Source organism: Natator depressus, chromosome 1 (assembly GCF_965152275.1).
Source record: "Natator depressus isolate rNatDep1 chromosome 1, rNatDep2.hap1, whole genome shotgun sequence".
In the NCBI taxonomy this organism is placed as follows: Eukaryota; Metazoa; Chordata; order Testudines; family Cheloniidae; genus Natator; species Natator depressus.
In genome coordinates this window covers 218,699,757-218,719,939 of record NC_134234.1, presented here as the reverse complement: position 1 = coordinate 218,719,939, position 20,183 = coordinate 218,699,757, and the positions used below count along the sequence as shown (strand labels likewise).

At 39.2% G+C, this 20,183-nt stretch overlaps 1 protein-coding gene and 1 pseudogene across 1 annotated transcript in view; one reads left to right on the top strand and one right to left on the bottom strand.

Annotated features, from left to right (window-relative positions):
- Positions 1 to 20,183, top strand: part of ANO2 (anoctamin 2) — a 265,370-nt gene that overhangs the window by 90,056 nt on the left and 155,131 nt on the right. The window contains exons 9-10 of the mRNA XM_074935844.1: positions 603 to 667; positions 16,573 to 16,707. Of these exons, the coding sequence (XP_074791945.1) occupies positions 603 to 667; positions 16,573 to 16,707 (200 nt within the window). The remainder of the gene's footprint in view (positions 1 to 602; positions 668 to 16,572; positions 16,708 to 20,183) is intronic.
- On the bottom strand, positions 11,840 to 13,221 carry LOC141993159 (large ribosomal subunit protein eL36-like; annotated as a pseudogene).

The following is a 20,183-nucleotide window of genomic DNA, read 5'->3' as shown; positions in this document are numbered from 1 at the left end:
CCATGTCTCCTCCCCACGGCTTCTTTTCCTTTGAACTTAAAAAATCAAATGCCGCAGTGTGAACATTGCAATAACATTCACCATATAGTTTTTTTTCTAAAGAAACAGGTAGGATGGCATTTTCAAAAGTGCTCAAAGTGGGCCTAACGCTACTCATAGTGAAGTCAAATGGGGGTGGGAGGGTGGGTAATACGATTGGTTTCACTGGGAGCAGGATTAGATAAATACTGAGTGCTTTTGAAAATCCCATTGATAATAATTAGGGCCCAATCCTACTCATTTGACTTCAATGGGAGTTGGAGCCAGTCCCTATTTTAAAATTTCTGATGATTTCTTTGCTCCTGCTTTTAGTTACTTTATGTGAACTTTGCTCAGATGTGTGAACCACTGAATAAAGGATCGTTGTCAAGCACATGAGATGCTTTTCCGTAGCCTGAGATCCAGGAACACCAAGTGATAATGGAATCCTGATGCAAAAATTTTTAGCATAGTAATTGTAGCAGTATAAAACTGATCAGATAGGTACAATAGTTCAAGTTCACGTTAAAAAAAACTTGCAAACAGTTGTTTTAAGTTAATTTTCTGTGTTTCTTTTAATTTAGTTGCTGTATCGAGAATGGGCAAGATATGGAGCATTTTACAAGTATCAGCCTATTGACCTCATAAGGTAATAGCTTTGATGAAAATAATGTGGGGGCAAATTCTCAACTGGCAGAAATCAGCGTAGTTCCATTGATTTGCACCAGCTAAGGATTCTGGTCCTTTGTTTGCTATTCTCAGGAATGGCAATAAATTATCTTAATGCTTAGTATCCTTTTCTGTTAGATCTAGTAATAACGTATAACAAGTAGAATACATCAACCCATCACTACACCTCTCATTTTGCATTATATCTAGTCCTGGACAAACACAGTACTTCATAAAAGTGTTTGCACAAATTTATTCAAAGAAAAGAGAAGTATTTGCACATTCATATGAGTGAACTTTTTTTTTTGGTAAGAATGTTCACTGAAAGTGAAATTTTGGTGAATAATCAGGAGAATGTGTTCCCATGAAGTTTAACCCAGAAGTGTTTGTCTGGTAGTTGTGAAATTAAGCATTAACATTGGAGCAAGTTACCAAAGTGGATTCTCCATCACTGACCATTTTTAATTCAAGATTGGATGTTTTATTCTAAAAAATCTGCTCTAAGAATTATTAAAGGAGGACAGACTAGATGATCAGCATGATCCCTTCTGACCGTAGAATCTATGAAATTACTTTAATTTCCCTCTTCTTTTTTACGGAAAGTTTCAGTCATCCAGTCAGGGAGCAGAAACAATGTAATGGGATTTGAGCTGATCAACATGTTCTGAATCTTAACATTTCAGTGGAATTTTGAATTTAAAAAAAGTTTTGGCAAAAAATCTTTTAAAAAATTGCCAAATGTTTCTCTTTATTGGACAGCTTTTCCTGATGTAGGTGACCAGTCATACCACCTCAAATGACAAACTAAGAGAAAGGTTCACCTATGACCTCTGGCTTTGAAGTATGTTCATATAAAATGTTTGTCCAATAAAAAATGAATAGGTTAAACCAGTCTATTTGTGGATAATGTGTGAACAGAAAAAATGGGGTAGTCCTTTGTCAAGTAAATTATTCACTACGAATAAGATAGTTCAGCTCCAGCTGTGGGTTAGATTGTTCCACCCTTATCAATATGAGGAAGCACTTACTCAGGTAGTCCCATTGAAGCCAGTTGGTATGCTCTCTTGAGTAATTGTTCACCAGAGTGAGTAAGGCTCTGTGTCATTAATTTCATTAATATTAATGATCCCTATTGCTGTGTAAAACACATTTATTACTTTACCCTGATGTTAAAATACTGTATCTCACTTTCAAAAGTTTACTCATACAACTGATAACAGGAACAGAATTACTACTTGTTATGGGAGCGATGTTTCGAAGGTACAAATTACAGTTAGCCCCATCATTCTTGTTGAAAGTCAATGGGAGTTAGGCATCCTACTTCCATTTGTGCCTTCAAAAATCTCCCTTTCCAGGTTCCAGTATTGTATGGATAAGCTCTCACAGTACAAAACATGATGACAGCTGCCAACGTGACCTGAATAAAGGTTGTGCAGGTTTAAAAAGAGAAATGGTTGCTGGTCATGGGAATTTTAAAGCTATACCAGAATTAGAGCTAATGTACATTCGTTGCAGTTCCACTGCTTACGCTACATCTTAATTTGGGATTTGGTTTTGTCAGTACCCAGAGTGCTCTTTCACATCACTGCGGTGATTTCATAGAAATTCTGCGGTTTTAACCTTTGAGAACAAAATAAAGGGTTTGGACATGTGCAATTGGTTCTTTGTTCTCATGGAGAAGATACTCCTAACTTTTATCTTCCATACTTTTCTTGAGTGTGAGTTTCACTGTCCACTATGACTAAAATAAATGTGGGTTTTATGTTCCAGCTTACAACATATAGACACAGGGCAACTTCTCCTTTTTTCTCTGCAGTCTTCTTTTTACTTTTACTAGACATCATTTTTTGTACAGTTGTACTATCCAGGGATTTGAGTTCAAGTTTTAGGCATGAATGTTTATTCCTAGTGGAAGAAGGAGCCATTGTTAGTGGGGGTGAAATGAATAACGTGGCTTTTCATGAGCGGGCTTGGTAAATTTTGCAGACTATCACCTCAGGTAGAGAAATAGGGTAGTTTCATGGGGTTGTGATTTATATTCATTGTGGCTTTTTGGCTTCAACTTGATTGGACTTCCAGGTTCAAAATTTGTTTTATGTTTGTGCTAATACCATGTAGTTTAACATGTTTGTATCCCAATCTTTGATGGATGGTGGCAATTATATTAATTTTGCTTTATATGCAAAACCTGTTTTGACTGACCTGAACCTGTAAGGCATATATATTAACAACTGTTTGAAATATGTTGATGGAAAAAAACTACAAACACAATGTTAATTACACTAATTAAATTCAGGTATAGCCCAGTTGCAACTATGTATTTCTTTTCCCTGTTTCCTTTCAGTTCCCAAGTAATAGGTACACAGCAACTCAAAACCCCACCAATTCCCAGATGCCTAGGCTGGGAGACAGTTAACTCTTCAACTGCTGGATTAATGAAATATGCAATGAACATGAAACACCTCTATCCTCTAGTTAACTCACTTTTAGCCCTTGGAATGCTCCCAGTTTCCAAGTGACGCATACTTGTAGCTGGAACCACTGCTAGGGATTGCATTTTTCCTACACTCATTCTTGGCACAGGCCAGGTCCATTTTTGAGGTCAAATGTCCTGGGAGATAGCTAATTGCATAACCAATCATTGAACTTGGCTTATGTAGAACATTTTCATTTTCTTAAAGGAAAAAGAAATAAAAAGTGGACCATTGAAACATTAACTTACAGGTCCATTCGCTTCTATATTACAAACAGTGAAAGCATTCTGCTCTGGCCTTGTGCACGCCCTTGGGGGACAGTGAAAGTGCAGTTTATTGTAAATCAATGAACAGAGGGGTCCAGTGAAAGAGAACAGGGTAGATGTTATACATTTCTAATCTGCAACAGGTTTGTTTCAGTGAAAGGGCTTTAAGGGAATGCACAATACAGACATATCTGAAACTGAATTTGTAAAAGGTGAGCAACACCCAATCTCTGGGTACATGTATACATATGAAATAGACAATCTAAACACAAACCTAATTGAATTGAACCCTACCTCTAGGATACAAGCACTTTGCAGACCTCATTTTTTTATTTAGGTATTACGGCAAAATGTTCAGCCTTGGGTGCTTAAATTTATGCACCAGAATTCATATTTTGTCTTTCATATATGTGGTCTTCTTCTTTTTTTAATCCAAAGGAAAAATTTGCATTTTTGAGGAGGAAAATTGTGAGTAATCAGCTATTAAGAGCCATTCTAGGCTGTCAGTAGACCTTAGGCTGTATCTCCACTTAGAAAACAAGTGTATTTTTTATACATTTTTGCTGGCCTAGAAAAAGATTTTCCCACTCAGAACGAATCTGGCCAAATTTGCAGATAGTTTCAGGACTGCCAAAATAGCATCTTTTGGTGAATAAAGTTTTCATCTGAAAAAATTCACCCAGCTGTACTTAGGATTCTTGAGCCATATAGCGACTTGGAAATTATCTCTTTGCCACAAAGTAAGGGCTCTTTCCTCTCTCACGCCTCTCTGAGATCACTACCCCCAAAAATCCAAGTTCATGTTTAGTTATGCTGACTTCCCAAGTGTCGCTAGAGGAATTGTGGGTAGGTAACCTATGCAAATGAGGCTTCATATGGCAATATTCTCTTCTTTCTCCCTTTCCCTGCTTTTTTCCCAGTGCAGAGCTCTCCTCCTCTAGAGCTTCTAGCCATAGGGCTAAATTTTGCACTTCTTTGATACCCAGAGGGATTTGCACATGATGTGTAAATCCATGTGGCATTTAGCCTCATGTATTCACCTGGGCATAGGCACTTGGCTCTGGAGTGAGATAAAACAGCAAACTTTTACATACAATCGTTTATTTCCAGAACTCCACCTGTCCTGTAGGAAGTGGTTGTCTGTTTTTCTTTGCAGAAACTCAGTGTTATTTATTGGGGTTCACCTTGCAGGCCAGATGGAATTTGAAAGCTGTTGGCCTATGTTTCAATGGTGAGATAAAAGCAGACCTCTGCTTGCTGATAGGCATTTTTCCTATACAGAAGGGTGCCCTCAGTACCATCAACAGTTTGTACTTCTTGGGTGTGATTTTTAAAAAGCAACCAAGCTCAGATCCTCAGAAGGATTTAGGTGCCTAACTCCCATTGATTTCAGTGGGAGTTAGGTCCTTAAATACCTTTGCGCCTCTGGGTCTAAATGACTTAGTAGCACAAGTCCATTGAAAGTCAATGGGATTTGTGTTCCCAAATCACTTAACTATTTTTGAAAATCCCAAACTTAGCCTCCATGACCATGTGCCCCAGGCAATCCTGAGGAATAACATTGATGAGGTACTGGAACTCTGCTAGGGCGTGAGGAGGCAGATTTGAGAGGTGTCTGTCAGTTCTGGAGGAACTTTAACAGCATCAAACAACCCTTGCAGCGCATTCCAAAATTGCACTATCAACCCTGGAGAAAAACAGACCTGTCGGGGGGAGTTTTTCTTCCCACTGGAGAGAGATGTGGGAAAGACTCTTCAGATTCCCAGCAATTCCCCTGGGAACTCCTGACTGCAAAGTTAAAAGAATTATTTTCTATGGTAAACCTCATGGACCCATACTGCTTCCCCTTTCTCTCTCCACAGCAACTTCATGAGTGTTACTGCAATTGCAGGGTTGCTGCCTATTTGTGCCATCCTCTGCTCTGGCTTGCCCTCCTTTGGAATATGCTCAGTGCAGTGTGGATTCAGCATACATAGACAAAGATGCTAATGCACAGCATACTCCCATGTAACACACCCCATGCTCCCTTATAAGAGTGGGTCTGGATTTGGCCCATGAAATTGCCCTTGAATCTTTAATGGGAAACTGGTGCTGTATTGCTGAGTAAGTACATTTTGTTGTCATGTCATACTTTCATCAAAGAACTGTGGCAACTGAAGAAACAGCTAGGATTGGGGCAGCTCTGGTAATCGGTATGGCCACTGCCAGCCTTTCAAAAGTCATGAGATTCGCTTAAAACCCATGAGATTTCAAAAAACAAACAAACCCAACCAACCAAACAAAAAACCCTGCTAACTTTAGGTTCTTTTCCTTTGTGCACTCAGGTCACATTTTCAAGCTTTTCTCTGAAACTACAAGGACAAGAAAGGTTTCAGAGTAACAGCCGTGTTAGTCTGTATTCGCAAAAAGAAAAGGAGTACTTGTGGCACCTTAGAGACTAACCAATTTATTTGAGCATGAGCTTTCAGTGAGCTGTAGCTCACGCTCAAATAAATTGGTTAGTCTCTAAGGTGCCACAAGTACTCCTTTTCTTTTTAAGGACAAGAAAGTTACTTTTTAAAAAAAAATAAAAGCTGGTATTCTCATGTTCTCACAAGACTCTAGGAGCTGGGACTTTAAAAACACCATATATTATGAGACTTGATAAATTATGACATTTGGCAACATTGGGTAAAACTTTGAGTAGCCCTATCATGCTAGACATTAATATTTCCTGTTTCTAAAGCATTTTTATTCTTCTTATTCTGGAGAACAACAAATCTCTATGTTAGCCACTAGATGGTATCTTGTTTGGCAATAAATTCCTCTTACAACAAATGCTGCTTACAGTGTCCTATGAAAGAAACCAATACATCAAGCTAACTTTGCACTTGCAGCAAGATTTACAGTATGAAGAGGATAAATATTGAATTTGAAATGGCTCATGAATCTTCACTTTGTCCTGAATTTTTCGTAATGTTATGAAAAGAGAAATCAGCACGTGGGTTTCATATATGGCTCTGGGGGTTTAGCTGATGTAAATGATGGTATAAGGCTGGGTATAAGTGGCGTCAGAAAAGAAGCATAAGTGGCAAAGTAGTACAGCTTTCACGGATCTCTCATTTAGTGAGTGTGCAAAGCCCAGGTACGTTGCACACCAATGAAGCAGAAGGGAAAGTGGGCCAGGAAAAGCAATTAACAGGAAATGTGAGAGCAAGTAGGTAGAAAAACACTACATGATATGTCCCCCAGTCCAAAGGAAAGGCTTATTCACTATAAAATACTAAAAAGAAGGAAAAATAAGGCTCTGTTATTGGGGACTGTACAGCTGAGTGTAGGAGGAGAAGGAAACTCATCATAGAATCATAGAATATCAGGGTTGGAAGGGACCTCAGGAGGTCATCTAGTCCAACCCCCTGCTCAAAGCATGATTTAAATTAACTTCTTATACTCCTTATACAGGACTTTCTTTGCTGGGGAAATGAGAATTACTGCAACCGAAAGGTGAAGTAGTTTCTCCCTCCCCAGGCAACCTTCATGGAATCAGTAGGTAAGAATCTTTTCAACCTGGCGGTTGGTTTTTGATTTGTTTGCAAACAAGGATTTAGCTGTCCCACCTCCAGCTGAGGAAGAGTAGGAAAGGGGGTGCTAGAGATATTTCTGGATGTTAAGATTGTTGGTTCTACTCTGAGTGGCCCCACATGATCTTATGTGTGCCCCATCATTGGCTTCAGACAGCTCAGACATTGCATGGCTGCTACTAATAGGAAAATATCCTGTTAGAAATAAAGGATAGATCCTTCACGACTGCATGTGTGTGCAGAGGTGTGCAGAGCTTCTGTGGGCCAGTAGCCTCACAGACCAATCTGCGAATTGAGATCAGGGATTTATTTCCTTTAAAAATATCGAAGTGTAAATATCGCTATTATTTTGTGTGGCCACTTTATCATCTCTACGTCACTGTATACTACATTCATGTTGTATCTAGTAGCTCTTCGTATGATCTTCTTTTACCATTGTAAACTATTCAATTCACAAACAATAATTAACTTTTACTCACAGTGCTCCTATTGAAGTAGGGAAAGATTATCATCCTTACAACTGAAAAGGTGCCATTGTTCTACCTTCAGTCTATTGCTTTAGTTTCCATCAATGGATCATTTTATACGTATTTTATTTTGTAACACTGAAACTCTGTATTTTTTTTCTCCATTGCAATTTTTCCTGTGTTCTGTACATTAATTCACGTGAGGGTCTATGAACTGGACACTTTCTCCCCGTCAATATTTTGTTATTATTAAGTTTTAAATATTAGTTACTTTTGCAGCACAGCCAAGGGACTGGGGAGATAAGGCAGCATAAATACATTTTAGGACTTAGCTTCTGAGGAAGTTTATTTCACTGCTGGTGGCAATTTAAGCACAGATTGGGCTGATCCTTGACTGTCTCCAGTTAAACTACAGACCTCTGATTTCAAAGGAAGAGACAGCAAGTATGGCAGGTTTCACACAAATCCTTAACTAAGGAAGCTCCCTTAAGTGGCTCTTCTCCAGGGGTGCTGGAACAATTTGTACGGGGGGGGGGGGTGTTGAGAGCCATTGAACCAAACTGTAAACCCTGTATATGATGGAAACCACTTTAAGCCAGGGGTTGTGGCAGAACCCCTAGTTCCAGCACTTATGCTCTTCTCTTTCTGCATTTTAACCAGTTCTACTTATACGTAAAAGGGGCCAGACTGATTGTTGTCCTGTGGGTAGAGGTCATGAATTCTATGGTGCACAAGGGCTGCAAAGCACCTGACCAGCTCCTCTTTGGAATACACCTGGTGCAGGAGACCTGTATCAGGCACAAAGATGGCTCTGCTAGATCTGAGCCTTCTTCCTTGCAAAACCCACCACACAAGTGGTGTTTCAGGGTGGGAAACTTGCATCCTGTGGGCACGGGCACCTAGATGCAAGTTAGAGACAGCGTTCAGGGGTTGGGTGTAGTTACAAACCTGCTGGGGTGCCAGATTAATGGAAAGGTACATCAAAGCCGGTGAACTTGGGCTAAATTTTGAGAGAGTCGGGGCCAGTTTTTGCTACATACTACACTGAACTCAACATCTTTACACTGTTTGGTATTTGAATCCAGGGACACAACAAGCTACTAAGGAAGGAAATCTTTGCACAATCTCCCTTCCCCTCCTCTGTACTGAGCTGCTGAGCCCACTTGCTTAGGAATCATTTTTGTGCTTTTTGTTATGGACAGAGCAACTCTTCTGTTCACAGCACTAATGGGCTGCTTGTACTTGCCCTTCTAATATGCTTCTCCTTTTCCTTCGTCACACTGGAGTGTGTTAGTATTTAGCAGAGATCCCAGGATTGTTTTTATCCTCCTCTTCTCACTTCTGTACAGTTGCTTTCCAGTCTCTTGGCTGATTGTTCTGAAGGGGGTTACTCTTTGCCAGGAGCCTTTGCAGGCTCCCAGATGGCTTCATTTGGTAGTACACGTAGCTGGGTGAGTTGACGGGAATGGATTGTTACTGTACTTTCTGGAGTCAGAGAGCTGGGTTCTGTTCCTGACTCTGCCATGCTGACTTACTGTGCAGTCTCCAGCAAATCACCCAGGAGCATTCTGAAGAATCGTTCATTCATGTTGGGCGCAAGCACTTTGAAGTTGCCATTTCATCACAGGGGAAAATATTATTGTTATTTTAACAATGCTGTAATGAAAAGGAGTCTCTCTCACACATGTTGTAACAGCAGAACACTAGAAATAATCTCCATATCCACCGAGCTTAATTGTGCTCTCATTTACACTGCTGTAAATCTGAAATAACTCCAGTGAAATCTATGCAGTTAATCTGGGTTTCCCATGGTATAACCGCAGGCAAAATTTGTTGCTGACTGAACTGTTTATCAACACCCGCTTAGAATAGACTTATTTTGAGGGCTGACGTGGGACTTGCAGTAGGCATCTGCACTATAGTGATTTTCATTCAGTAGGCAGTTGTATGACTGGGAGGGCTAACATTGCAAATATGAATGTGTGAGAGAGACAGAGAGAAAGATGTGAAACAACAGATGGGCTAAATTGGGACATAGCAATGACAAAATTGAATAGTCTTCCCAGCTAGGTGACTCAGTGGCTACAGTGTCTTTGCTTTGTCTTTTTAACTTTGCTCCTAAAACGCTATGAAATTCTCTCCCAAACATGTCACACATTACTTTATTCACATTCCAGGTAGCCCACACTTGATTGTGCACAGTTATAAGCCGTTTCTTCTTCTTCTTCAAATCTGATCTATTTATAAGTTGAATAACTTGGCAACAAAGTGTTACGACCAACGTGCATCTTTGGTATTTAATTACCAGTTATTCTATGTCTTGTTGCCAAACCAATATAATAGACAGAAGTGCATCACAGATGTCTGGTTCAAATATATGGGAACTGAATAAACATTTTTAATGCAGCCTTCAGAATACTGTTTGTAGTAAATTTGCCATGACAGTCGATACACTTTCTGCAGTTTCTTCTCTTGCTTTGTTTACTTAGTGCTTGGTCCTGAATGGTGCTGAGAACCTGCACCTTCTATTCAGCTGCTTACCTCTCGGTACCCTTTTATATGATACACATGAATCATGATCTGCTTCTTTCAACCTCTTCCTGCACCCACAACAAGCCTGTGCCCATGTACGGCAAATGGGGGGATTTGGCCCTTAACTATTTCTGGATATATATGAATCAGGTGTAAATTATGCCAAGATCGAGATGTGATATAACAAAACTTAGTTTGTTTCTCCTCTTGGTCTACAACAGAGTAAAGCAAGAGCACTCCCATTACAGTCAATGGAGTAATACTGTTTTTACACCAGTGTAAGTGAGAGAAGAGCCCAGGCCCTCGGTATTTACATGAGGTCACCTGTAAACATCCCTCCTCCACACATACATCCTAATACATCCTACCACCACCATCCAGCACACACACATTTCTAGCCAGTTCTTATTCTTAAAATTAGGTACTGTGGTTTTCTTTATAATCTGCAATGTTATTTAGTGAGTATAGTTACAAATGCTTAGCTTTAGAAAGAACATAGTATACTAAGTTAATTTTCTTTTTTTAAAAAAAGCATTGATGTATTCTTGTATGAAGTCAGATATTTACAAGTATAAGTGATGCTTTATGTCGTTATTTGTATTGTGGTAGTGCCTGGGAACCCTCATCATAAACCAGGACCCCATTGTGCTGTACAAACACAGAGCAAAATAGTCATTGCCCCCAAAAATGTACAATGTAATCGTAAGACAGAGACAACAGATGGATACAGGTAGGAGCACAAAGAAACAATGAGATAATATTGGTCAGCATGACAGGCAGTCATCTCAGCATAGCACCAGCCTAAACGTTGTCAGGTTTTATTATAGGCATCTTGGTAAAAGAGGTGTTTGAAGGAGAAGGAGGAGGTAGCTCTGTGGATGTTTATGGAGAGCTCCTCCCAAGCATGAGGGGCAACATGGGAGGAAGCACAAAGGTGCTTGTTTGAACATTTATCAAGTAGACAATGGAGACTGGCATCATGAGCCAATCAGAGACAGGATTAGACCAGAAGTCCACCCAGTTAAATATCTCTCCTCAAGGACTGGCTGGTTCCTAAATGGTTCAGCGGTGGGGGAGGGTGGGTTGTTTTTTTTCTTATTCCCTTTCTGTTATACCCTGAACCATGAAGTGTGATAACACTGCTTGACTGGATGGCCCTGGGACTATGTGAGTTCCTCAATTTGACTATATTATGCTTAAGATCCAGATTGTGACAGAGTTTTGAGGACATGAAAGTAGCCTTCCTCTGTTTGTACCCTCTTCCCCACTGTGGTGGTTACAGTATCAGTCCTTGTGCTCACCGGAGGCCAGGGATTGCATGGTGCTAGTGTCAGTAGCCACCTCAATGGGCCTGGGTAGGAGGCAAGATCACAACCCTATCTTCCTCAACCCTGTCAGGGAGAGCTGGTTGGCTGCCGATGGGCGTGTGCCAGTGAGCTCTGAGAGGTGTATGTACCTCTGTGATGTCCTCTGTTAGGGCCCAGTCCTGTGAGGATCTTGGGGTGTGATCTGACAGATGCCCACTGAAGGCAACGAGAGTCCAGCTTGACTGCAGTGGGTGTTGGATCAGGCCCTTGATGCCACCTGCCAGATATTGTGCTCCCTCAGCTCCGTTTATTTTCAGTGAGGGTTCAAGGCACTCAGCCTGTAATACGAGGAAGGAGCGTATCTCTACCATTTCTTACGTTGGCTAAATAATCTCAGCCTGTCATCACACTGCAAAGCACAATCATCGGTCTACCTTGGACTATTTCAACCTCTGCTCCTTTGAGCTTAAATCAAGGAGACTAGCACAGGACAAGTACTTATATCGGGCATAGCCATTAACATTGTTTTTTCTTTTTGAAAACATTTTAAGTCACAGAGCATTGTGCAGCTCTCTGCTTCTTGGCAGCTGCCTTCCTGGCAGCTGCCTTCCTTCCAGCTGCCAGGACATTGTTGAGCTCTTTTCACTTTCTCTTGGCACAGATGTGAATAGCAACCCTTTGCTTTATGAATTTCAGATTACTTTTATCATTGGAAAGTTTTAATAACCCCATAGAAAGAAACCCTCACAAGCCATGAGCCCACTGACTTTGGAAAATCTTGTCTCTGATGAACTTGGTGCGTTTGATCCGATGATCTCTCCTCTGACACTGCCTGGGCTCAGATACCTTCTTTGCCACTTTATGGGCCTTGTTCAAGCCAACAGCCATAGCAAAGAAGGCTGCCAGCTCTGGTCTTTTAAGGTCAGATTGTGGCCCGTCCTGCTTGTCTGCAGAGGGCAGAATGGGACGGAAGGTGCCCCCTTAGAACGCTGTGCCAGCTGCCCATATCACCCATGCATGTGTGGGGGAAGGGGCAAGGAGTACATGGAGCACTGAGTCTGACCCCGTCCCATCATGCTTGCCAGAGCATCTGCACTGGTTCCCTGGGAGAAGTATGCTGTACAAGGTATATAGCCAACGCAGGGTATGTTCCCTCGGAGAGCAGGGGGAAACCTGAAGCCTTATAGTGATTCCTTGCTTCCTAGTCTGCCCCTGGGGTAGTGCAGCTACATGTTGGCCAATATATGAGGTTTGTGGCAAATCCATGACTGGACCCATTATTTATTCATATTTTTTTTTATAAAATACTTTTTTAGTCACAATTTTAATAAAACTATACACAAATAACAGCAAATATAGTCAATACACTCCAAAACAAAATCCCTGCCAAATGCATGATTCATGTACAAATTCTACTGCAAATGACTAGCCCTATGAGTTACAGTTATATTTCTCACTTAAATAGCTTATTTATTTATTTATTTGTATTCCAGTGACCCCCATTGTGCTAGGAGCTGTACAAACACAGAACAAAAAGATGGCCTTGGCCCAAAGAGCTTACAATCTAAATTGCAGTGTGAATGTTTGTAGATTTTATAAGGGGATAAATATAATATGCTAACCAGTAAACTCATATAAGCTGTTTAGAGGCTGGATCCTGCAAATAATCACGCATGTAAGTAATCCTTATTTATGCAGCTTGTCCTACTGAAGTGAAAGGTATTAACTTGCATAATTAAGTTCCTTTCATTTGAGTATGCTTGTAACGATTCAGGGTGAGTTGTACCTTTGCGTTGTACTGCAGTCTCTCTACGGGTCCCTGTTCAAGTGACTAGCCCTGTCCTGCTCTTCTCTCAGGGTGGAATCCTGCAATTCTCCTCACTCTTAGGCTTGGTCTCCAGGTTAACTCACCCCTATTTACCATCCATATTTCCTCAACAGGTCCAGTTGTGTTTGCCCACTGCTATTGCCTTCCCTTCTGGAGTTGTGATCAATATGAAAATACTGTGATACAGGACAGTGTCTTCAAAACAAAATATTGTTTGTTTATTCATAGGAACATGACAATCGGAGAGAAAAGGATTAAAACAACAAAGGTCTTCATGCACAGTAGTCTTACCTAAATTTTAGCATTTCTCTCAAGACTTAGGCTATGTGTACACTATCACTTTTGTCAGTCAGGGGTGTGAAAAAACACATGCCCCCAACCAACATAAGTTTCACCAACAGAAGCGCCGGTGTGGACAACATTATCTTGTCGGGAGACACTTTCCCACCAACACAGGTACCGCTGCTTATTGGGGGTGGTTTAATTATGCTGAAGAGAGAATTCTCTCCCATCGGCATAGAGTGGCTACGCTGGAAACCTTACAGTGGTGCAGTCGCAGTGGTACCGCTGTGCCGCTGTAAGGTCTCCAGTGTAGACATAACCTTAAATAGGCTTGACTTACCCCTGGAACCCTCCCACTTCTGGGGACTGGGTTATAGGTTGCTTCTCTGCAGACCCTCCCTCTCCCCCTCTGTGCATCAGGGGTGCCCTTTTAACAGTTTCCAAAGCCTATATCCTCAAAGGCATTTAAATGACTAATTCCCAATGGGAATTGACACCTGTATTGTCATTTAAGTATCAGTGATTGGGTCCATATACAGCCATTGACTTTGGTTCCTGAAATCAAAAAAACACCGAAGACTGACTTAACCCTTAGTTTTCCTTTAGGAAGCAACCCAAGAACTACCAAACTCACAGAAGTACACGTAACATTCATAAAATCAATTCAGATACCTCCCATGTTCTTGACAAAGGGTGTGCAGGATCATGTTGAAAATCACAAATAATGAACTGTAGGCAGATATAGTACTTGGAATCTGTAAGAGTAAAAAAGATGTTGTTTTTTTTTTTTTTTAAATTAAACAATCCCAAACATAATTTATAAATTAATAAATATCTGCTCTGTGATATCTCAGATGTTTTAGTAGTTCCCAATACTGAGAACAGGAACTAGCTGTGGTACTTTATATATGACTGTAGTCATACACTTTCCGTTTTGGATCAATAACATCAAAATGCTTTTCCTGTCTATTAATAATTGGCCCTAATATTTAGATACTGGGTCCAATCATGAACACCAAAACCATCCCACTCCCCCTCAAATTACCTCACATAGATATGTGTTTTAACTAATTCTATCTCTCACTTAAATGTACTTTTCTTTCATTTCAGGTAATTAGTTTTTCTTTTCCATTCCTAATTTCCTTAAATATTTCCTCGTGCTTTGATGTCATTATCACTCAAGCATATTTTCAGTTATCATATTCCCTTCTGATGTATTTTGGCTAGGCTATCCATGTTATATATGTGTTGGTTTCTATTGGTCATATCCTACAACTGTTTTATGATTGCAGTTACCCTTCCTAAAGGCTCAATCCTACTGTCATTGAGCTCAAGTTTTGCCATTAACTTCAATAGGAGCAGAATAAGCTACTAAATTATCAATGCTCAGTGTGCTCAGAAGTCCAAGGCCCTGAATTTGATATTGTTTAGACCACTGTAAATTAGAAACAATTTAAACAAAATCAATGGAATTACATCAGGGTAAAACTCATCTAATGTAAATGAGATCAGAATCAAGCCAAAAGCATGTCTGCGCTAAGGCTTTATAGAGAGCATTTGTTGCCTTTCTTTTGTTAAACGTGATATCCTTATGCTACCTCTTAGTGTTACATTTGCTTTTTTTTACCACTACCCTTAGAGGTTGTGTCTAATTAATGTAATGTGCAATATCTTTCCCAGAACCCTCTTTTGAACTACTCTTTTCTATCCAACAGTCTCTTATTTTATTTTTTGGCTTGTGAGATATTTCTCAGCACACTGTTTTTTAAAATCTTAACTAAATCTCATCATATTGTCTTTCTCCCTACTCCTCCCGCAATGTCTCAGAGTTCCCTGGAGTTTTTGAAACTCTCAGTATTCTACTATATTTATAATCACTCCTAACAGTGCTTTGGAATGATCATTAGTTTCATCAGAGCTGGGTATACATCCTGTTGTGTTTGATTCATGAAGAAATTGGGCTGAATACTGATAAGTATTTATCACTATCTACAATTAACTGTTCCCTACCATGCTGTATACTTTTGCATACCCACTGTAAAGGCAGGTTAGGATGTCAGAGATATATATTGTACCTGAATGGCCAATGATGGGTGTGCCCCAAAGTCCTGTTTTCATGTTAAAAATTGTTAGTCTGAAAATACACTCTCTGATGTATCAGCCTATTCACATAGGGCCTAATCCTATGGCCCATACTCATTCAAGATACTGGGACTGCTGAGGTAAGTAAACACTATTAGTGTGGGTAAGCATTGCAGAAGTCGGCACTTATTCACACCAGATGCTAGGACCATGAATTAAATCCTGGCCCAATTGAGGTCAATGGCAAAACTCCCATTGACTTCAGCCGGGCAAGGATTTCATCACATATCTCTTATAATTTCTGTCAATTATCAGAGGGGTAGCCGTGTTAGTCTGGATCTGTAAAACCGGCAGAGAGTCCTGTGGCACCTTATAGACTAACAGACATATTGGAGCATAAGCTTTCGTGGGTGAATACCCACTTCGTCAGATGCATGTAGTGGAAATTTCCAGAGGCAGGTATAAATATGCAAGCAAGAATCAGGCTAGGGATAACGAGGTTAGTTCAATCAGGGAGGATGAGGCCCTCTTCTAGCAGTTGAGGTATGAACACCAAGGGAGGAGACACTGCTTTTGTAGTTGGCTAGCCATTCACAGTCTTTGTTTAATCCTGAGCTGATGGTGGACATTCATTCACCTGCACATCCACCAATGTAATATACATCATCATGTGCCAGCAATGCCTCTCTGCTATGTACATCAGCCAAACTGTGTTTATCCTACATAAAAGGATAAATGGACACAAATCAGATATTAGATATTATACAAAAACCTGTAGGAGAACACTTCAATCTCCCTGGACTCACAGTAGCAGATTTAAATGTAGTCATCCTGCAGCAAAAAAACTTCAGGACCAGACTTCAGAGAGAAACTGCTGAGCTTCGGTTCATTTGCAAATTTGACACCATCAGCTCAGGATTAAACAAAAAACTGTGAAAAGACTGTAACGTTAGTCTATAAGGTGCTACAGGACTCTTTGCCGCTTTTATAATTTCTGAATATCAGTTGCAGGGATTTTTGAAACACATCCATAAATGATACTGAAGATGACACCTTTAAAATATATTTTCTTTCTTTTCTTTTTCAGGAAGTATTTTGGAGAAAAAATAGGACTGTATTTTGCGTGGTTGGGTTTATATACAGAATTCCTTATCCCATCTTCAGTAGTTGGGATAATAGTTTTTCTTTATGGATGTATAACCATGGAAAGTGACATTCCTAGGTAAGCTTGTCTGTGAACAGTATTTTGTTACTCAATAATTATAACGTTATGTTATTGATCCTCAGTAACTGCAATGACTTTTAATATGTTTGAGGAACATTTGTGTAGTATTAAACAAATCTGTATAATACAGCAGCATTTATTTCACTAGGATCCTACACACATGAAATAATCTTATTCAGACCAACTAAATTCATTTGTGTGTTTACAAGAATGCAATAAACTTACTGAGCATATTTATTTCAATAGCTTCACCACTGAATAGCCAAATAAACACATGGTCATATTCCACTGTAATTCATTCTAATATCACATTACACAATATGTGTGCATTTGCATCTGTGTAATACAGTATTTGAATGTAAAGCAACAGAATGTTTATTTGGATCTTCAAAGGTGCAGTCATTGAAATAAGGACACTCAGTAAGTTTATTGCATTCTTCTAAAACATGTGAGTAAATTTATTGATCTGAATAAGATTATTTCAGTGTTCTTTCTTGCATGTAGGATCACAGTGAAATAACTGCAGCTGTGTTAGTACAGATTTCCAGATATAACAAGTATACATCTAGAGTTCTGCAACTTGGTATATTGCAAACAATGATACCTTTGGAATAAGTGGTGCTGTTCAAATATAATATAAAGTCTGTTTACATAAATGGTTTGAAATTTTTAAATGAGAGCTGGTCAAAATGTTTAAAACGAAAAGTTTTTTCTATTAAAAATGTATTTAATCCGCCACAAAAAAATTGCAAAAATGTTTTGACATTGTCAAAAAATTCTGTTTTCCATTACATATTGTGTTTTTTTCTTGCAGATGTTAAAAAGAAAAAAATAGAAAAGATTCTCAATGTAACGATCATTTTTTTCATACACTGAAGGTTTTCAGTAAGTGAAAAAAAATAAGATTTCCAATAAAAAAAAATAGTGGAAAAAATTGCGAAATTTCAAGTAAATAAAAATGAGTCAATTTCAAACCTTCTGAAGCAAAAAAACCAACTTCTTAATTAAAAAATGTTTCGTAGAGCTAGTTTTTCATTTTTTGACTAGCCCTATTTAAACATATAGCAGAGTTGGCGAATATAAAAATTAGTATAATGACAGTTCAATCAGATTGTGTGTGTTTATAAACATAAGCAAAGTCCTGCTTCCCTTATTTCCAAGATTAGGTTGTAGTGCAAAGCTCATTGAAGTGAATGGAAGGGAAGTATTTCCATTGTCTTCAAAGGGTTTCATATCACTTTCTTAATCCTGTGTAAATCAAGTTATTTGCATGGGTAGTTTGATCAAAATTTAGCCTTTTCTACATTTGGGGTCTGCAGTATTTCCCTAATTCCTGGTTCCCCAAACTATTGTTTGTTTGTTTTTCTGTTGATGTGGCTATGAATAAAGACACATTTTAATCAATTCTGATGCAAATGCTCACTCCTCAGTGAAAAAAATGTAAAAGTAGGAATCTTTTGGTAATTTGCAATTTATCAGTAAAGAAGCAATGAAATGGTTAGATTGTTTGCTAAAGAAATTGACGCTTTTGAAGCATGGGCATTGTAAATTACAATGCTGGATTCTAATATTACCTCTGTGTCTGCTGAATTATCGAGGTATTCCCTAAATATACTGAGTTAACCTAATTCTTGGTTTCTACACATAAAATGAAAACCAAAATTTTTGGAAGGAATAAAACCCTTCATGGTCAGGGCATAAGGCAGCCTCTAAATAATAAGGGGTAGAATGAAACTTTCTCTAGGGGCAGGTTGTTCCATAACTACCACTGCTGGGTTTTTGCAGCTTCCTCTGAAGCATTAAGTGGTCACCATCAGAGATAGGATACTGGATTGATGGACCTTGGGTCTGATCCAGCATGGTAATTTCTATATTAGCTAAGGTAGATTGGCAAGTTTTAAAATATGATTGCTGTGCAGAAAAACAGATCAAGACCATTACAATTATCAATGATTGGTAAATGATGATTGATAACATTTCTGATTTAGATTTTTTGACCTGATTTGAATGAACTTTTAATCAAGATCAGCTGTGCCCTTCTCAAGCAAATCTTATGCTAACATTAAACCTGCAGAGGGACTTATGGCAAAGATATATCTGCCCCACTCTCTGCTGCCTTTTCAAATACAAAACAAGAGAGTGTTATTTTAACTATGTCATGACTGGAAATAGCTGTACATAATTAAAATGAATTAATTTCCAGAGGGATGGTCTTGACTGTAAAAAGGAATAAATCATTTTCCATCACTGACTTCTATGATGATAGAAAATCACATCAGATGTTTGTCAAAAAGCAAACAATCACAAACCAGAATAGTGTAAAGTTAACATATACCTAACGGTAGTATATGTCCAGTGAAGTGGTCTGGTAAATTCTTCTGTAAGGCCATGATCCTGCAATTTGATCAATGCAAGAGCCACCTGAGCATGTGACCACTGACGTGAATGGGACTCCATGTGAGCATCAAGATCTTGCATACAGATCTGCTCGCAGGACTGGGGTGCTTACACAGTAAAATCAGTAGGTTTTGGCTTAGCCTATAGGAAAATAGTGGTGGTTAGTTAAAGACCATAGATAATTGAATAAATATATAGTACATAACAATGCATATTTTAAAAACAACTTTTTAAATAGAAATTTTTAAAACTTTAGAAAATGTTCACATTAGTTTGTCAAAATGACAATCGGTGTTGCAGTATTTTTGTAACTCTGGTTCTGGTGTCTCTTGGTGAGAATGGACGTTTGCTTGTACTACATCAGATGATGTAATCTGAGGCACAGGACATACAGTTTAGCGTTTAAATGCATGAACCAGGAGGGAGAGCTTTACAATTGTTGTTTTAAAGTACATTTCATCAGAGTTTGGAAATTTAGGTTAGCATTCTTTCCCCTGAAAAAATAAACAACTGAGTCAAATTGTGACAGGAGAGCATCACATGCACATTTGGGTCTGGAGAGATGAGACGAATTGGCCAACATTTTCAAAACTGACTGACTAGTGTGTTTGGGGGCTGTAATTTTTGGATACCCAATTTGAGACACTTTCAAGGGGCCGGATTTTTTGCAAGTGCTGAGCACCCACTTTCGGGAGGTACCCAAAATAACGAGTAACTTTAGAAAATCTTGGCCAAAATTTTGTAGCAGAAGATGCTACAGAGTAGCATTAAAAGCTTACCTTGGGAAAATACCCAGTGTTTATCCAAGTGTTCCGCAAGTGAAAGTGAAGCACAGGAGAAAGCAGGATGTTTCGTCCAGAAGTGAATGAGTGTTTGTTCCTTGGCCGGATCCTCAGCTGGTGTAAGTCCCTTGACTTCAATGGAGGTATGCCAGTTTACATCAGCAGAGTATCTGGCCCAGCATATCCTGCAAAATGTTTTGCACGCAGCGGCCAGGTGATCAGTTCCATCTGTGAAATGGAATAACTAACATGTATGGGTACATTTAATAGCTTTACAGTGTGGTATGGAGATTT